The 17,310-nt window shown below is 45.0% G+C and overlaps 1 protein-coding gene across 3 annotated transcripts in view; it reads left to right on the top strand.

Moving 5' to 3' along the window:
* CAPN14 (calpain 14) overlaps nucleotides 1-17,310 on the top strand; it is a 39,714-nt gene that overhangs the window by 11,966 nt on the left and 10,438 nt on the right. For all 3 annotated transcript variants that reach the window (XM_081592051.1, XM_081592049.1, XM_081592052.1), the window contains 11 exons: nucleotides 247-421; nucleotides 1,033-1,098; nucleotides 3,019-3,104; nucleotides 6,598-6,672; nucleotides 7,647-7,810; nucleotides 8,841-9,012; nucleotides 10,590-10,592; nucleotides 11,388-11,591; nucleotides 12,979-13,015; nucleotides 13,730-13,786; nucleotides 15,119-15,176. In XM_081592051.1, coding sequence (XP_081448177.1) covers nucleotides 247-421; nucleotides 1,033-1,098; nucleotides 3,019-3,104; nucleotides 6,598-6,672; nucleotides 7,647-7,810; nucleotides 8,841-9,012; nucleotides 10,590-10,592; nucleotides 11,388-11,591; nucleotides 12,979-13,015; nucleotides 13,730-13,786; nucleotides 15,119-15,176 — 1,097 coding nt within the window. The remainder of the gene's footprint in view (nucleotides 1-246; nucleotides 422-1,032; nucleotides 1,099-3,018; nucleotides 3,105-6,597; nucleotides 6,673-7,646; nucleotides 7,811-8,840; nucleotides 9,013-10,589; nucleotides 10,593-11,387; nucleotides 11,592-12,978; nucleotides 13,016-13,729; nucleotides 13,787-15,118; nucleotides 15,177-17,310) is intronic.

Raw genomic sequence — 17,310 nt, 5'->3', positions numbered from 1 at the left:
TCTTATGTAAGGGTCACCCCATCAGAACAACCTTTCTGGAGTCTTACCTTTCCCTGATGGATGGACTTGTGCAGTAGGGATAGAAACTGAGTATGTATTTCTTTTATGCCCCTGGGATGGGAGGAAGGGATAGCAGACACATGCCCTGGGAATAACCAAGCAGGGGGTTCTTTAGACTTGTTTGGACTGTCCTGTCTACAGTAGAAACACCCTTCCTTCTCTCACATCTCTTCTTTCCCTGGGCAGGCTCTCTGGCTCCTATGAAGACTTGCAGCGTGGACAGGTGTCTGAAGCCCTTGTGGACTTCACCGGAGGTGTGACAATGACCATCAACCTGGCAGAAGCCCCTGACAACCTCTGGGACGTCCTAACCCGAGCCACCTACAGCAGAACCCTGATTGGCTGCCAGACCCACTGCGGGGTGAGACTGGGCTGTGCCCTGGCAGGACAGCCTCCTCTCCCGCTCCCCTTCCCTTCACCCACCAGCTGCTGCTCTTGCCTCAACGTATGCCCCCGGACTCCCCCAACTGCAGCACCCAGAGTCCTGACGTTCAAAACTAAATGAGCAGAGCTGAGCCCCCGGGGCAGGCAAGAACCCCGTAGAATACAGATGGTGTGCAGAGAAGGGAGCTAACATTTCTTGAGTGTCAACTACATGCAAGGCAGTTTACCAGCTCTGCTAGCTATCACTGTCTAATTTCATAACAAACAAGAACCCGGAACTGGAGTAGGAAGTCCTCAGTTTAGCCCTGCCTCCACTAATGACCATCGTGTTGCCTCACATGACTTAGCAGCTCTGAGTTGAGTTGCCCTCTGGAAAGCAGGGTGCTAATCACTGCAGAACGGCACCCTGACTTCTTCAAAGGCTCAAATGAGGCTGTGGGTGCTAAAGAGTTTTGAAAACTGTAGGGAAAGACCACATAGGTCTCTCCCAACCCTCCCCATAAACCCTTGCTCCAGCCAACAGGTCCCCCTGACTTCCAGGTTAGCTGTACCCCACAGAGCACTGACAGGAGTTCTCTGTCTCTGCAGAATGAGCGGGTGCTGGAGAATGGGCTGGTGGACGGCCATGCCTATACACTCACAGGCATCTGGAAGGTGAGTGGAACCCAGCTCCTCTGTCTCCCTTCCGCCTCTCCCTTCTCTCCAGTGCTTCTTCCCAATGCCTTACCTCATTTTGGTGAATGTTACTATCTGTGCCCAGTCTAGGGGTTAGTTCTCCGGTGGGCCTGCCGAAGCAGGTGGTGGGCTCCCCAGACCTCTGTGCTACTCTTCTCGGGTGAAATGGTGGGTTCAGGCTTTGCTGCCTCCAAGTATCATCCCAGCCTCTCTTGCCATGGGGCAGCCCCGGCCAATCGGCCATCCAACCCTGATGGCTCAGTGGGTAAAAGAATCTGCCTGCAATGCAGAAGACATAGGAGCTGTGGGTTCGATCCCTGAGTTGGGAAGATCCCCTGGAGAAGGAAATGGCAACCCACTCCAGTATTCTTGTCTGGAAAATCCCATGGACAGAGGAGCCTCATGGGCTACAGTCCATGGGATTGCAAAGAGTCAGATATGAGTGAGTGACCAAGCATACACACAGCCCTCTTATGTCTCATAACCATTTCTTGAACTTCACTTTGCCCTGGGCTGCTAAATGATAACTTTTCTATCTGAGGTTTGCCTTCAAATTCCTGCTTCTTTCCCACATGCTCCTTTTCAACAATCTTCCAGTTTCCTTCCATTGCCCTCTACCTTTTGAGCTTTATTAAACATTGAGAGGAAGATGAACCAGACAGGGACCCTACCTACAAAGAGCTTACCATCAAGTATGGAGACAAATCATATTTGAAATCTATAGAGAAGCAAAGTAGAAGCTAAAAGAAGGAAGCAATGATGAAAGTCTTCTGGGGTTTAGAAGTAGGAGAGAAAACATTTATCTGGTTGGGTTGGAGGGAAATCAGAAAAGGCTTTATAGGGTAGGTGGCCTTGAGTTGGCCCTAAAAGATGGGTAGATTTGTGTCAGGGGAGAAGGGCTTTCCTAATGGAGGGAGCAGCAGGAGCAGAGCATGGAGATAAGGAATCAGCAGGTTGAATATTCGAGAACTTCTGTTATTCTATAGAGGATGTGACTTCCCCAAAGTTCTCCAATTCCCTTTAACTCTGGTTCAGATTTTTTCAACTCCATTCATACCCGACTTCTATCTCTTAGGTCTCCACCAATCATATTTGGTGTGTCAAGAACTTTTTCATATTTATATAACAAAATTTATACTTTAAAATATTTATTTTTATGATTTTATATTTATTTAACAAAATTTAGCACTTAGTGTGTGATACTGTCTTAACTGCTTTACCAGTGTTAAACTCAATGCTCATGACAGTCCTATGAGTAGGTACATTAGTAAGAAATCGGGAGATGTAAAGCAAGAGAAACGTATTTTTCACAATGTTTTCTAAAGCCAGATGTCTGAAATCCAGGTGTCCTTAGTACCATCTTCCCTCTGATGCTTGGGGAGAATCCTTCTGTACTTCCTCCCACTCAGGGTGGCTCCAGCTTTCCCTAACTTCAAATGCAGAGCTCCAGTCTTTGCCTCCATCTCCACATGCCCTTCTCCTCTGTCTTTCCCTTTCTCTTCTGTAAGGACATTTGTCATTGAATTTAGGACCCACACTAATCCAGGGTGATTTCATCTCAAAATCCTTAACTGAATTATATCTGAGAAGACCCTTTTTACAAATTAGATCACATTGACAGATTCTCAGTAGACATATCTTTGAATGTTCAACTCATGCAATAGATGTGACATTAACTTCATTTCACAGATCAGGAAACAGACACAGAGAGGTTAAGTAACTTGTCTTAGGTCTCACAGTGAGTAAAACAGAAGAGCCATTTTCTCCTCTGCCAACTCCTAGGGCCTTTGGTGCTTCATTTCAAGGTCTCAGCTGCAGGCATGAATCTCACCCAGGTATCTGCAGCATTTGCTGTTGGCCCTCAGCCCAGCCACCTGAATTGTTCCTCATTTTGTGTAGGTGACCACCAGACATGGACCTGAGTATCTCGTCAGGCTGCGGAACCCCTGGGGAAAGATAGAGTGGAGAGGAGACTGGAGTGACAGGTGAATGTCTGAGACTGGCTGGGAGGGGTGAGGATGGGGTAGGTGAAGGCTGCAGAGAAGTTTGTTGTTGGCACACGAATTCCAGTGCATGCTTTTGGTCTCAGGTTGAATCAGGAAAGCTTTTAGACTGTGTGGTTCAATCCCTCATGTTTATAATTATTATTATTTTTAATTGAATAATAGTTGACTTACAATGTTGTGTTAGTTTCGGGTGTACCACAAAGTGATTTACACAGACACACACACATACATATACAATGCTTAAATATACAGACCAATCTGCTTGTAATGCAGGAGACCCAGGTTTGATCTCTGGGTGGAGAAGATCCCCTGGAGAAGGGCATGGCTACCTGCTCCAGTATTCTTGCCTGGAGAATCCCATGGATAAAGGAGCCTGGCAGGCTATAGTCCATAGGGTTGCAAAGAGTCAGACACAACTTAACGACTAACACTTTCACTTTCACTTAATTCACTATAATAATAAAAGTTAATATTTATTGAGAGCTTGCCAGCATTGTGCTAAACCTTTTGAATTTTTATCACTTCATTGAGTCCTCCAAACAACAGTATTATAAGGTAGGTGATTTCATCCCCATTTACTTATGAAGAAACTGATGCTTCAGTTCAGTTCAGTCACTCAGCTGTGTCTGACTCTGAGATCCCATGGACTGCAGCACACCAGGCTTCCCTGTCCATCACCAACTCCTGGAGCTTGCTCAAACTCATGTCCATTGAGTTGGTGATGCCATCCAACCATCACATCCTCTGCCATCCCCTTCTCTTACTCTCAATCTTTCCCAGAGTCAGGGTCTTATCGAATGAGTTGGCTCTTTGCATCAGGTGGCCAAAGGATTGGAGCTTCAGCTTCTGCTTCAGTCCTTCCAATGAATATTCAGGGTTGATTTCCTTTAGGACTGACTGGTTTGATGAAGTGAATTCTTTAAGGTCTCACAGCATGACTCAAGCAAGGTCTTTGGCATCTAGTCCAGTGCTCTTTCTAGTCAGTGTACACTTGGACTTGTTGAGTCAGGGTCAGACAGATCAGGATTGGCCCCTACACTCTAATTACATTTAATGACCTCTGGGCATTCTGATTAGATGCCTACCTTTTGATTGTTTCTGCCTAAAATCAACCCTAAAGGTATGTGCGCTTTACAGGCTACAGGCTGGCATAAGGCACAGGCAGAAAGGCAGACCAAGTGTTATAGTCCTTCCCCCTCTGGCAATGAAGGTTTATAATACTTAACTCTACATATCACTTGGGGGCTTTCTTGATAGCTCAGTTGGTAAAGAATCCGCCTGCAGGAGACCCCGGTTCGATTCCTGGGTCAGGAAGATCCACTCGAGAAGGGATAGGCTACCTACTCCAGTATTCTTGGGCTTCTGTTTTGGCTCAGCTGGTTAAGAATCTGCCTGCAATGCAGGAGACCTGAGTTGGATCCCTGGGTTGGATCCCTGGGTTGAAGATCCCCTGGAGAAGGGAAAGCCTACCCACTCCAGTATTCTGGCCTGGAGAATTCCATGGAGTGTACAGTCCATGGGGTAGCAAAAAGTCAGACACAACTGAGTGACTTTCACTTTCACATATCACTTGAGAGTACAGAAACATTTTCAAATGTGCATTATCACTGAATCATTTTTATGGATGAAAAATTGAAGGCTCAGAAAAATAAGTGGAATTTTACTCCTGATAGGATGTACTGCACTCTATTTATTATATTTTAATAAAGAGAATTGTCAGAGGGACTGGGTCTATGTGGAAAAATGGCATCCAAAGATATATATAAATTTTAAAGTGTTACAGAAATATAGCATCATAATGTTGTTGCTAGTGGTTTGTTTAGGAAAACAAGTACTTGTTTTGAGAAAAAATGATGAGTTAAATTAACTTTGTTAGCTGTGTGATCTTAAGCAACCTTCTTTGAGCCAGAAGTGTGATAAGGTTTAAATAAAATGATGGACTTTATTCCATAGTGTCTAATCTGCAGTTAGTCTCATCCAAAGTGGTTTTCATTTTAAATAAATATTTTTTAAATCTAGAGATACCATTTGAGAATATCTTTCACTTCTTTTTTCATTATGTCCATAGTTCCCTTTACATCTTTGAGAACATGGAGCATATTTATAATAGGAGTTTTAATGTCCTTATTGGCTAGTTCAATCATATTTCTCTTATTTCTAGGTCAGTTTTTATTCCTGGTCACGGATCACATTTTCTGCTTCTTCATATACCTAGTAATTTTTTATTAGATGCTGGACATTGTAAATTTAGTTGGTCAGGGATTAAAATGATACTTTGAAGTTTTCTTTTAGGACAGATCTAGGAAAAACTTTATTGAGGGGATAATTTGACCCCACTACTAAGGTGTAGAATCTTTGGGTTCTTTACTAAAGACCCCATGTATTCTGTAAGGTCTTTTAACCCTGGCTGGTGGGAATTCAAATGATTTCCAACCTGGTATCAACTCTGGGAATTGTTCTCAGTATAATCCAGTCTTGTGGGGTTTCATTTCATGTATGCAGATTTTATTTTAGCCAAAGACTCAAGGGACCCCCTATGAAGTTCTCTGGAGCTCCTTCCTTAAGTAGCCCTCTTCTCTTGGGCACTGTTTCCAGCAAATTCTAGCTGCCTTGTCCTCCCTGAACTTCAGACTCTGTCTCTTCCACTTAGCAAGACTGCCAGGCTCTTTCGGGGTCCACGTCTCTGCATCACTGTCTGGGGAATTAGTTTCAGGCAGGAGTCTAGTCAGTGTCAGGGCTCACTTCATTTGTCTCCCTCCTCTTGGGGCCACAGTCCTGTGCTGCCTGCTGTCTGTATCCAAAAATGATTATTTCATGTATTTTGTCCCATTTTTAGCTGTTTATAGTGGGAAAGTGATACATGAAAGCCTTACTCTTTTATGGTCAGAAATAAAGTCCAAAATGATGAGTTATGAAAAAAAGAAATAGCAATATAGATTCCAGTGGTAGTTCTGACATTTAATAACTTTGTGGCTTCAAGCAAGTGACCTGATCTCTTTTAACCTCAATTTCCTTATCTCTAAAAATGACAGTGGGGCTTCTCAGGTGGCACTAGTGGTAAAGAACCCATTGGCCAGTGCAGGAGACATAAGAAACATGGGTTCGATTCTGGGTTGGGAAAATCCCCTGGAGGAGGGCATGGCAACCCACTCCAGTATTCTTGCCTGGAGAATCCCATGGACAGAGGAGCCTGGAGGGCTACAGTTCATAGAGACACAAAGGAGTCGGTCACAACTGAAGTGACTTAGCACACACACACAAAAATGACAATAAAAATCGCTAGTTTGTAAAGTTGTTGTTATCCTTAAATAAAATAAAACATGTCAAGAGCCTAGTCCAGAGCTTGGCTCAGAGTAAGTGATGTGTCTAGACTGAGCTACTAAGCCCATTATAGAGCATTTACTGAAGAATTTCTTGCATGACCTTTGTAATCCATTCCTCCCCCATGAAAACATTTCTCTTCTGTTTTCAGCTCAAGTATGTGGGATCTACTGAGCCCCAAGGAGAAGATTCTGCTGCTGAGAAAAGATGATGATGGAGAATTCTGGTATTTGACACAGGGACTCAGGACACACACCCTGGCTTACATTAGGACATCCATTCAGCAGACATTTACAGGGTGCCTCATATATGCCAGGCATTTCTTTTAGGAGATCAAGAAGACCCTTTAGCAGCTCACAGCCTAGCAGGGCAATCCAACATCCACAGTCTCTGTGATAAGAGCAGAGACCTATGGCATGGAGCTCAGTGGGTGCTCAGAGCAGAGCGTGGGGGTGGGCACCACCTCCTCTCTGACTGCTGTTTCTTGCCAAACTATAAGTTACTGCACCTGTGCCCTCCAGAGCAAAGCAGTACTACCCCACCCACCCCAAAGCCTCTCACCTCTTTTTATGAAAGGCCACCAGACGTCCTGAGCTGATGCTGCTTCTGGGTGTCTGACATGAGACCCACCTGTTCCTCGTTTCCTCTGCATTTCACCCTTACTATTAACTTCCAACTGGTCCCACGGGTCCCTCTTCTCCCCTTACCAATCCTTTTCAGACTTATTCTTAAAGAGGTCATTGAACTCAAGAGCCCTGAAAATACTATTACTTTCCTGTTACAGACAGTAAACTGGTTCAGGTGGCATGCTTTGGGCCATAACGTTAGCCTACATGAGCGAAGAATTTTTTTTATCAGTAGATGACTAGGAACAGATATGTGTAATTCTCACTGAACATGTATAAATCAATGGACAGCTATGAATACCCCAATTCTGCTTTGTCACCGCCATCAGTGGCACAGGATCATTGCCCTCAGGCAGCTGTTGTTGGAGGCTGCTTTCAGCCACAGAGTGGGGTTTCTCCGTAGCACCACTTCTGGTGGTGGACCCTCACATTGCTCCAGCCAGCCACACTCTCCTGGGTCAGCATGAGGGCGTGGAGGATGGGGCCCTGGGTCTGGAGAGGGTTGGGTGCCTGGTCCTTAGTTGCAGCTTCCCTCTGGTCCTGATTACTGTCATCTCCTTCATCCTTTGCACAGGATGTCGCTGGGGGACTTTAAAGCACATTTCATGCTTCTGGTCATCTGTAAACTGAGCCCAGGCCTGCTGACTCAGGAGGTGGGCCAGAAGTGGTCGTACACTATGCTGGAGGGGAGATGGGAGAATGGGAGCACTGCTGGTGGTCCGATGAAGTCGCCCCGAGGTGAGTCTGTATGTGGAAGCCAGAGGCTTTCATGTCTAAAGTGGCAGTTTCTCCAGGCAAAGGTGGGGCTGCGGGCAGAGCTGTTGCCCGGGGCACCTGGCTGAGGAGGTAGCGGGCTGTGCTGGCCGAGCTGTGTGTGCTGGCCCTGAGCCGTGTCCAGCGGGAAGATGGGACACCTTTGTCCTAATTTGCACAGAGGCATAGAACTCTCAGTCAAGCTGCCCATCTGTTGGGGTTGCAACTTTCTAGAGGGTGGGTTCTCTTTCCCAACCAGCCCCAGAGGCCACGGGTGCATGTGAATAATAGAAAAGTTACATCTTTCTGTGGTTTTCGGACAAGGCCTTTGATATGCTGAAGTAACAACCCGGTAACAGGCAGGAATGAAATGAGTATTTATATTGTATGTATCAGGCCCTCTTTACTTAGAGTTTGGTAGAGAAACAAAGTGAAGGATTCCCAGGTCATCAAGTACACGAGATAAACATATATACATTCTCCAAGTGCAGTGGTTTGGGGACTGCATTCCTTTCTCCACAGTGGAAGTACTTAGCCATCTCCACGGTAGGAAAGATTAGAGGGGCAGAATCTCAGCAAGGTCACAGTGGTCTTAGCTCTGACTTTCTCTCCCCTGCAGTGTCCCCCCAAAGGCTGAAGCTGCCCATAAGCTAAGACTTGGTCCTCGTTAAAGTGCAGCTGCCCTGGTACCACGGGCATCTTCTCTCCAGTTAGTTAACACAGTCACCAACCCAGGCAGTGAACATACAGGACACAAAGTCTGTGCCAGGCAGTGTGCTGGGCCAAAGCTATTAATACATGGAGAGTAACCTTTGGTCTGTGTGTCCACAAAAGAACCCGAGGTGGAGGAGGTGGGTGGGAGAGGGACAGAGCTATGGTGGAAGAGGCCCCGGCTCTGTCCAGGTGGCCCTGGAGTGGGAATCCTGGGCAGGCGCCCGGGATCTGTGCCCCTCCCTGTGGTTTGGCGAGCAGGATGCCAGGGAAACCTGTCTCACTTTGCTGTGTTTTTCCCCAGGCACATTTTGGAAGAATCCGCAGTTCCTGCTGTCGGTCTGGAGGCCCCAGGAGGGCAGGAGGTCCCAGATGCTCTGCAGCGTGCTGGTGTCCCTGCTCCAGAAGCCTAGACATAGGCACCGCAACCGGAAGCCTCACCTCGCCATCGGCTTCTACCTCTTCAGGGTCAGTAGGCCTCTCGTGGGGTCTTATCCTTTCCTCCTGTTCCCTGTCCTCTTTACCATCTGTCTCTGTCTGCACCTCCTTCTTTGTCCACCATGGGTGCAAATCCTGTCTCTGTCCCTTGGGAACGTGTGATCTAAAACAAGCCACCTCCTTGCATTTGAACATCAATTTCTCCTTCTGTAAAATGGGGACAGTGATAATTATGCAAAGGGTGGAACAGAAGAAGATCCTGTGGATAGTGCTTATCATTGTACCTGGCACACAGTTGATACAGTTAATTCTGGTTCCCTTTGCCCCCCGCCAAGCCAAGCTTACCTTGCCTCACCCTTTTCCAGAATTTCTAATGATGGATTACAGTGTCACTGACTAGAACAGCAAGTCTTCTGGGAAGGGCAGTGGCCTCTGGGTAGAGTCTTCTTGTAAATCAGCCTCTATTAGAATTTGTGCTTATGAAAGAGCTGGATTCACCACCTAATGAGGCTTCTTTTTTTTTGTTTTTCAGATGACCCAGGTGAGTTGCACACTTGCCCGCTGGCCCTGGTTGGGAGTGATGTCCCTCGTGGCCGGTGTCACTGTGACTGCAGGAGCCTTATGTAAGGAGCTCTGGAAAGGGCTGGCAATAATGCCAACTGCCTGTGTGTGCAAGCACAGAACATCTGCTGTTCTTTTTTATCCAAGAACCCCCTAAAGTCCCTATGCCTCCGTAGAGAGGTCTGAGGCTGATGCAGAACCAATAAATTTTAGAATTTATTAAATCTCTACATAAACACCTAGGGCAAATATTGCAGACTGTCACAGCAGAGGAAGAATGATAAATCACAATCTTGCCTGAGTTATGAAGCCCATAATAAAATAGATCTATAACAGAGGGGACAACAGGAGACCATACAGCCCACCGCCTAGGAAACAGGGACAAAGGCTTGGGAAAACAAAACAGAAAACACAGGCAGGGGACAAGGATAGCTCTGTGTTTCAGCTGCAGTGGCAGCCTAGAGGGATCAGTTAAGAAGTCCTGAGCTATCCTGGCCTCTGACGGGTGGCAGCTATTATTTTGTTTCCCAAAGAAAACAGGAGTGAAAAACTTAATTTTCTCAGATTAGACTGATTAGAGTAAAAGGATTTTTATAAAGAAACCATTTTGCATTGGGTGTCTTGGTTCGGTTTGGGCTTTTTTCTTTTCTTCTCTCCCGAGGGAATACTGAGTGCTTCCAAAGTTACCTATTAATTTAAAAAGAAACAGTTATTTATATCAAGCCTATTCCTAAATAGAATTTAGGTCAACCTACAATAAAAGGTGTAAACAGAGCAAAACCATGAACCAGTTATAGAATTCAACTGGCGAGAAAACAGTTATAAATGGACAAGGGAGAAGGAAGCAATTGATTCTACCAGGAACACTCCACATAGGACAGTTACTACAACTGGTTGTAAAAGTGAGTTCTGAGATTCCTGGAAACCAGGGCAAAGACAGCAATGGGCTGATTCTCTAGTTCTCATTGTCTCCGTAAGAAAGCAAGCATGACCAGGAGATACATTTTGTTTCCCCAGCCCTGAGTGGAATCTGGGAAATGTCTTCATGTGGTAGGTAGTGTCTTTATCAGCAAATGTAGGCATCCCCATATGGACCACCCCTCCCTCCATAGCCCTGCATGAGAGCCAAGGGAAGAGGAAGTGAGAGAGAAAAATAGGGCCAGAGGGGGAAGTAAAAGAGGGAGGGAGAGAGAAAGAGAGAATGAAAATATGTTGTAAAAACAAAACACAAACCAGACCTCTGGTTGGGTCTTCTGGATTTTGGCCAGTCCTCTTTCCCTTTTATGAGGCTGTATTCCCTGAGATAGTGTGGAATGTCCAAGTGATCAGTATGGAGGGAGATGGCTGGTGGTATGTGTATACCTGTGACCATAACCATGTCATAATCAACCTTGAAACTGTAGCGCATGCCTAGAGGCAGCATCAGGAAGGATCTAGAATTGATTGGGCAATGGGGCTCAGCTGCTCTGAATTCCTTTCCTGGCGGAGACTCTTACCTGCTGGGTAACTGTGTGCAGATGACCTAACTTATCTGAGCCTCAGACCCTCAACTGTAATGTGGATGTGTAGACACAGTGACATTCCTCACCTCATTCTATGCATGATGTTGTTTTAACACTAAGTCAAATCAAATGACCTATGTATTCAGCCTCATGGAAGGTTCCAGCAGAGGTACCTACTCAGCACATGTTCTGGTGTTTTCTCTCCACTCCTCACCCCTCCACGGGGGCAGGTGGCATTTGGCAAAAATCAGAGGCCACTTTAGTCCTGGCTGCTGGACAAGGTGTCCAGGCCTGACCACAAGTCCTGGGTGATCACCTCAACTGTTTCCCTCTGTCCTCCATTTACAGAGCTTTGAAGCCCATAAGAAACTGTCCTCTGAGTTCTTCTGGAAAAATGCTTCCCTGAGTTGCCCTGCGACGTTTCTCACAGAGAAGGAAGTGAGCCAGGAACTGTGGCTGGAGCCAGGGAAGTACGTGATCGTGCCCTGCACATCTGAGGCCCGCCAGGAGTCTGAGTTCGTCCTCAGAGTCTTCTCCAGGAAGCACATCTTTTAGTAAGGGCCAGGCCTCTCCCAGACATTGGGGTCCACTTGGGCCAAGGGAGGGAGAATAAGTGGAAAATGGTGGAGGACGGGGTCTCTGTGACCACACGGAAGAGAGACAGGGCGAGTCCGAGAGCAGGACGGCTCTCTGCATGGAGACACTTTCACTTCTTCCTTCCTACTCTCCTAACAAATGAACACTCTGCTAGAGAAAAAGCTAGAACAGGCCTGGGCCCTGCCCTCCAGGAGCTCAAAGTCTGGAAAGGACATAGATATGTGAGCAGTTATTTATGTTGCTCTTCATCTGGGGCAAGTGTTTATTTGCCCAGGGTGTTAGGAGAACATCAAGGAGGAGTATCTGAGCCAACTTTCCATGGTCCTGGGGGAAGCAGGGGTGGCTTCATGGAGGTGGTGATTCCTACAGGAGGCACGGGGATTGTTTAGATGAGGGAGGCTGTCATCAACCATCGGGCTCAGACAATTCTATATACATACACCCCAGCCAAACTTATAACAGGCTTACCTTAGGTTTAGTTTCGGACCACTGCAATAAAGCAAATACTTCATTAAAGAGAGTCACAGGGGTTTTTGGTTTTCCAGTGCATATAAAAATTACGTTTACTCTGTACTGTAGTATTGTGCAATAGCTTTGTGTCAAAAAAAAACCCCAATGTGCATACCTTAAGTAAAAAATACTTGATTGCTAAAAAATGGCAAGTATTGTGAGCATTCAATGAGTTAAAATCTTTTTGCAATAGTAACACTGATCACAGATCACCATAACAAACATAACAATGATGAAAAGCTTGAAATATTGTGAGAATTACCAAAATGTGACAGAGACACGCAGTGAGCAAATACTGTTGGAAAAATGGCGCCCGTAGACTTGCCCGACACAGGGTGGCTGCCAACCTTTAATCTGTGAAAAATACAATTAAGCGAAGCACAGTGAAATGAGGTAGGCCTGTATTTTGCCAAGGATTGTTTTGACATGACTGCCCTTCAGTACTTAGGACCCAGTTCTTCTTCCTTCATGTTTTGGGTGTAGATAGTTTAACTTGGTCCTGGGTCTCACTGCCTTGTGAGACTTCTGAGTCTTAATGTGCGTGTGGAAGTAGCTAGATGAGCGCAGGGGGAGGAAAGGGCACATGGAGTGGGGGTGGAGGGCTCATCCCGAGCAAATGCAGGGGGTGAGAGCGCAGGGCAGGTGGAGAAGTACAGCTGAGTGCTGAGCCGTGTGCCAGACTGCACACTTCAAGGGCAGGTGGGGCATGAGGTGGAGCCGGGCAAAGACCGCATGGTGCATTAGCTAAGAAACTGGGAAGATGAGGGAGGGTGTTGGCCAAAAGGTTCCCAAGGCTATCTCCAAGAAGTAAGTCTGTCTTTTCTCCCTTCTCAGTGAAATTGGCAGCAATTCCAGTGTCATCTTCTCTAAGGTGAGTTTTCAGGTGGATTTCCACGTGACCGGATCGTTCACAAAGCCAGGGGGGTAGGTTTCTCCCCTCATATTTAGGGTTTAGGGGGACGAGGTCCACAGATCCTGCAGGCCCTACTCTGGCACATGTGTGCGTGCTCAGTTGCTTCAGTTATGTCCGATTCTTTGGACCCTATGGACTGCAGCCTCTGTCCATGGAATTCTCCAGGCAGGAATACTGTAGTGGGCTGCCATTTCCTCCTCCAGGTGATCTTCCCAACCCAGGGATCGAACTGGAGTCGCCTTGTCTCCTGCATTGCAGGCAGATTCTTTACCGCTGAGCCACTGGGGAAGCCCTCTATGGCACATATATTGTGTTATCTATCATGCCCTAAAAGTCCTCAGATTCTGCTGTTTTTGTACCAGGAGAACTGCCCTTCTGATCAGGTCCTTGGTCTTGAAGGCCCAGAGCCCTTGTGTGTGAGTTACACATCCATGCTCTTATTCCTCTCTACCTGGTATTTCTTCTGCCCCTTTCACAGTTTGCTACTTCCCCCAAGTCACTGAGGGAGAGAGACAAGGGATGTGTGTGAAGGCTATGGTAGAAAATTCAAAGTGGTGCTCGAGGTCAAATTTATAGATTTCAGAGGCCTGGGGGCCATGACCCATTAGTGTATGCATGAGAGTCCATTTGTCCAGGGAATGACCTTGTCCTTCTGTATGTCTGTTTCTATAGGAAATCATAGACCAAAGTGAAGGGAAGGATGAATTCTTCACCAAACTCTTTGAAAAGGTAAGTTGACCAGGGGAGGTAACGAGGAGCAGCGGACGCTGTGGCGCCTCTAATTTCAAGAAGAATGGGTTTGTCGCTGCTTGATCCTGTGTATAAGTTGTGATTTAAGGCTTCCTAGTCCCCAGATAGCCACTTTCCAGGAAAGCCCGCAAGTTTTTAGACAAATGAGTAGAGCCATTGTTTTCAGAAGCCTCTTATAAAATGCATATCTGCTCTTGGAAGCTACCTTGATTTGCTGTGGGAGAAACAACTTCAATTTTCAATCCCTAAAAACATGGAATATGGCAGGGGTGAGACTCAGTGTGGGAGGGGAGGGTGGAGCGTGGCCATGAGGAGCCCTGGGGTGTCTGGAGGAAGGAAACCCAGGGAGAAAGATCCCGTGGGTGGTCCCCTGTGGGGGTTGGGACTGGTAAGAGGCACTGGAGAAAAGGAAGGCTACCCAGCTGGTGGCCTTTCAGGTTCTTTCTTTGGACTGACCCAGGTCTGAGCACCAGCAGAAAGCCACCCCATTCTTAATTTGTAGGACAGTAAACCCAGTTAGGAACAGGGCAGGAAATCTGGGTCTGACATCAGAGATGTCATTAAAACTGGAAGAATATGAACTTCCTACGTTAGTAACTCTCCTGATTTAATTCACAAGTTGCCTGCTTTCCCATCTTTTCTCATTTTCACACTGGCATTTGCTTAGTGTAGTCAGAGAGGCTACATCAAAATCTTCTTTGGATTGTTTTGAAGAATTTTCCTCCATGCCAGGGGTTTCCAAACATTTTCTGCTGCAGTCCTTTTATCAAATGGAATCTCATAGAGAATCCTACAATATATAAAACAGATAAATATAAAGGTATCATATCCATTTTATAAGTTCAAATTTATGGTACTTACATTTCATTAATGTTTTAAAGTCAAATGTCCATGTAAAAAGTAGCTTCTGATGAAGTCTAGAATGGAAATCTGGACTCTTGGCTAAGGATAGTTAAATAAGAATAAAATTGAAACTCAATTGCTATATTTTTGTAGCATCTCTATAGAACCCAGTTTGAGAAACACCTTATTAGTCTACCTCTTAAGAGTCCTGCCCTGCTGGGGCACTCTGAATTTGACACCCAGTTAAACTGTTGTTGAAGTTCTTATGAAATTTTGGATTTAATTATGTGTCTAGTCAAGTCCTTATGTATAAGAAAACAGTGTCACTTATTCTGCCCAGAAATGACATATGTGCTGTGCTAAGCAGGTGTGGGAGAGGCCTTTCCCAGCCCTGCTTATCTGTGGGTTCTACATCTAATGAGCCTTCAGGAATGACGATTTTCTTTTGACCCTCTGCTTCCATTTCAGTATCCAGAAATAAATGCGATCCAACTGCAGAATATCCTGAACCACAGGCCCTGGTCAGGTGAGTATTTCAGTCATTCCTGTTGGACTCAGGGGACACAACTTTCCTGAACTCTGGGTCTGCTTCTCTTTCTCCTGGTGGGCCATGTGAATGCCCACTGGTCTCCCCAGCAACTGTGTCCTACACCAGGGTGGGTCGTGTGGTCTGACAGAGGTAGAGGAATTCATGCAGCTTAGAAAATAGCTCTTTTTTTTGCTTTGTTGGGTGTGTAGAGGTACATGGTAGAGAAAATAAAGATTTCTGCTAGTTTGCTAGTTTGAGAAGAATAGCTGAGTATTCCTTTCTTGGCTTAGAAACTCTGTGTGGAAGAATAGCACTCATTTCTTCAACTCAGCAAATAAATAATTAAGTATTGAGTAGCCTACCAGGGAGATCTCTGATGAGCTCATATTTAAATTGATTAACCTACAAAAATCTGATAGAAGGGAGCACATCACATGGGAGAACTTCGATGTGGATGCCTTTGTGTGAAGCCTGGCATAAATCATCAGGAAAGCTTAAAGCCCATCTAAAACTATATTATATGCAGATTTTGAATGAGAAGAACATAATTTCTCCAGGCAAGAGAATGAACCTCAAAATGAAAAAAGTAAACCAAACAATTGAAGGGTATTTGATTGCTTCTCTTTTATACAAAGCCAAGACTTCAAACCCAAACAAACTCAGAAATTGTATAATTTCCAGATGGTTTCTCAAAACCACACTCGAATATCATAAAAAGGCCAGAAGGCAAGGCTCTAGAAATGATAGAATATGAGATGTGCCCCCTCCCTACCCCTCATCAAAAAAAAAAAATTCTATGGAAATTATCTAAAAGAGATGGCTTCTGCGCATTTAAATTTTTAAAAGAATGGATGGACACATTGCTTTCATTTATTCCTATGAGAGGGTTTCTGGTGGACAGATCAAAGAGCTACTATAGATTTTGGCAAAATAGTTGGTAAAGTCTCCCATAACAAGTGATGAAGTGGGGGTTGGAAAGTAGCAATATGATTCAAAATTTTAGCATCAATCCCAAGAATTATATAAATATGAAACCAGAGGGATAATTCTATGTTATGGATCAGAGTCTACATGTTTAGATACTTAGATGAATCTCTGTATTCTGCCCTTGGTCCCCCTACACGTCCTCAGCTTTTATCAATGGCTTGGAAGAAGGCAAGACACGAAGGCTTATCAGATCTGCAGATGGCACAGAGCTGGGAGGAATCATTAATAGACAACAGAATTGAAATTCAGAACGTTCACCACAAGCTGTGCCCAAGCCAAAAAGATGAAATGCAGTCAGGGTGATAATTAAAAACTGCCATTTTGTAATTTTTAAAAAATTGGTTGCACAAGTTCATAACAGAAGAGACCTCATCTTTGTGGCAGTTTATTTGAAAGATATCTGGTTAATTTAGTTGACCTTGAGCTTAACATGTGTTAATAGTTTTAAGTGGCTGCTAAATAAGCTAATCAAAATTCAGGCAGTACTTAATGGAAGCTTTAGATGTGTGTTTTTGAAATCGTGTTCCAAGAAATGTTAGAAACCAAAAGGTTTTAGTGAGTGTTCCATGAAATAAAAAGGGTTAGGTTCTATGGTCAACTGTGCTTAGGAAATTAGGTTTTAGTGAGTGTTCCATGAAATATAAGCGGTTACATTCTATGGTCAATTGAGCTTAGGTAATTCTATGTTAAACAAAATTTCAATGTTGTCTCCTCTATACCAATCACGTGCTAAGGTACATGATAATGGAGAAAAGGCTTGTAGATACAAAATATTTTAAATGTATTTAAACTCAAAACCCTTTCTCTGCAAAACATCTCCCCTGGAACCTAATTTGGGAAATGCAGACTGAAAATTTTGGAAATGATAGACCCACTGTACTCTGCTTAATCCAATTGCAGCTGCAGGAGTGTGTTCCAGTCTTGGTATCGCATTTTAGGGAGATGCTGGCAAAGCATAGCTCATGGAAGAGGGAGGTGAGAGTTTAGAAACCATGTCATCTGGGGAAGTGTTAGAGAAACGTTTAGATATTTAGAATGGAGTGGAGATGTCAAGGAGGGGACAGATAGTTATTTATGCTTTTCTGGAGGTAAAACTAGGTCTAGTGAATGAATGAGAAAAGAGGTTCCTTTGGAATTAAATGGG

The sequence above is a fragment of the Giraffa tippelskirchi genome, chromosome 4, assembly GCF_054371585.1.
Source record: "Giraffa tippelskirchi isolate mGirTip1 chromosome 4, T2T-mGirTip1v1.2.pri, whole genome shotgun sequence".
Taxonomy (NCBI): Eukaryota; Metazoa; Chordata; class Mammalia; order Artiodactyla; family Giraffidae; genus Giraffa; species Giraffa tippelskirchi.
Note: the sequence above shows the minus strand (reverse complement) of the source record. Positions and strands in the feature narration are given on the sequence as shown.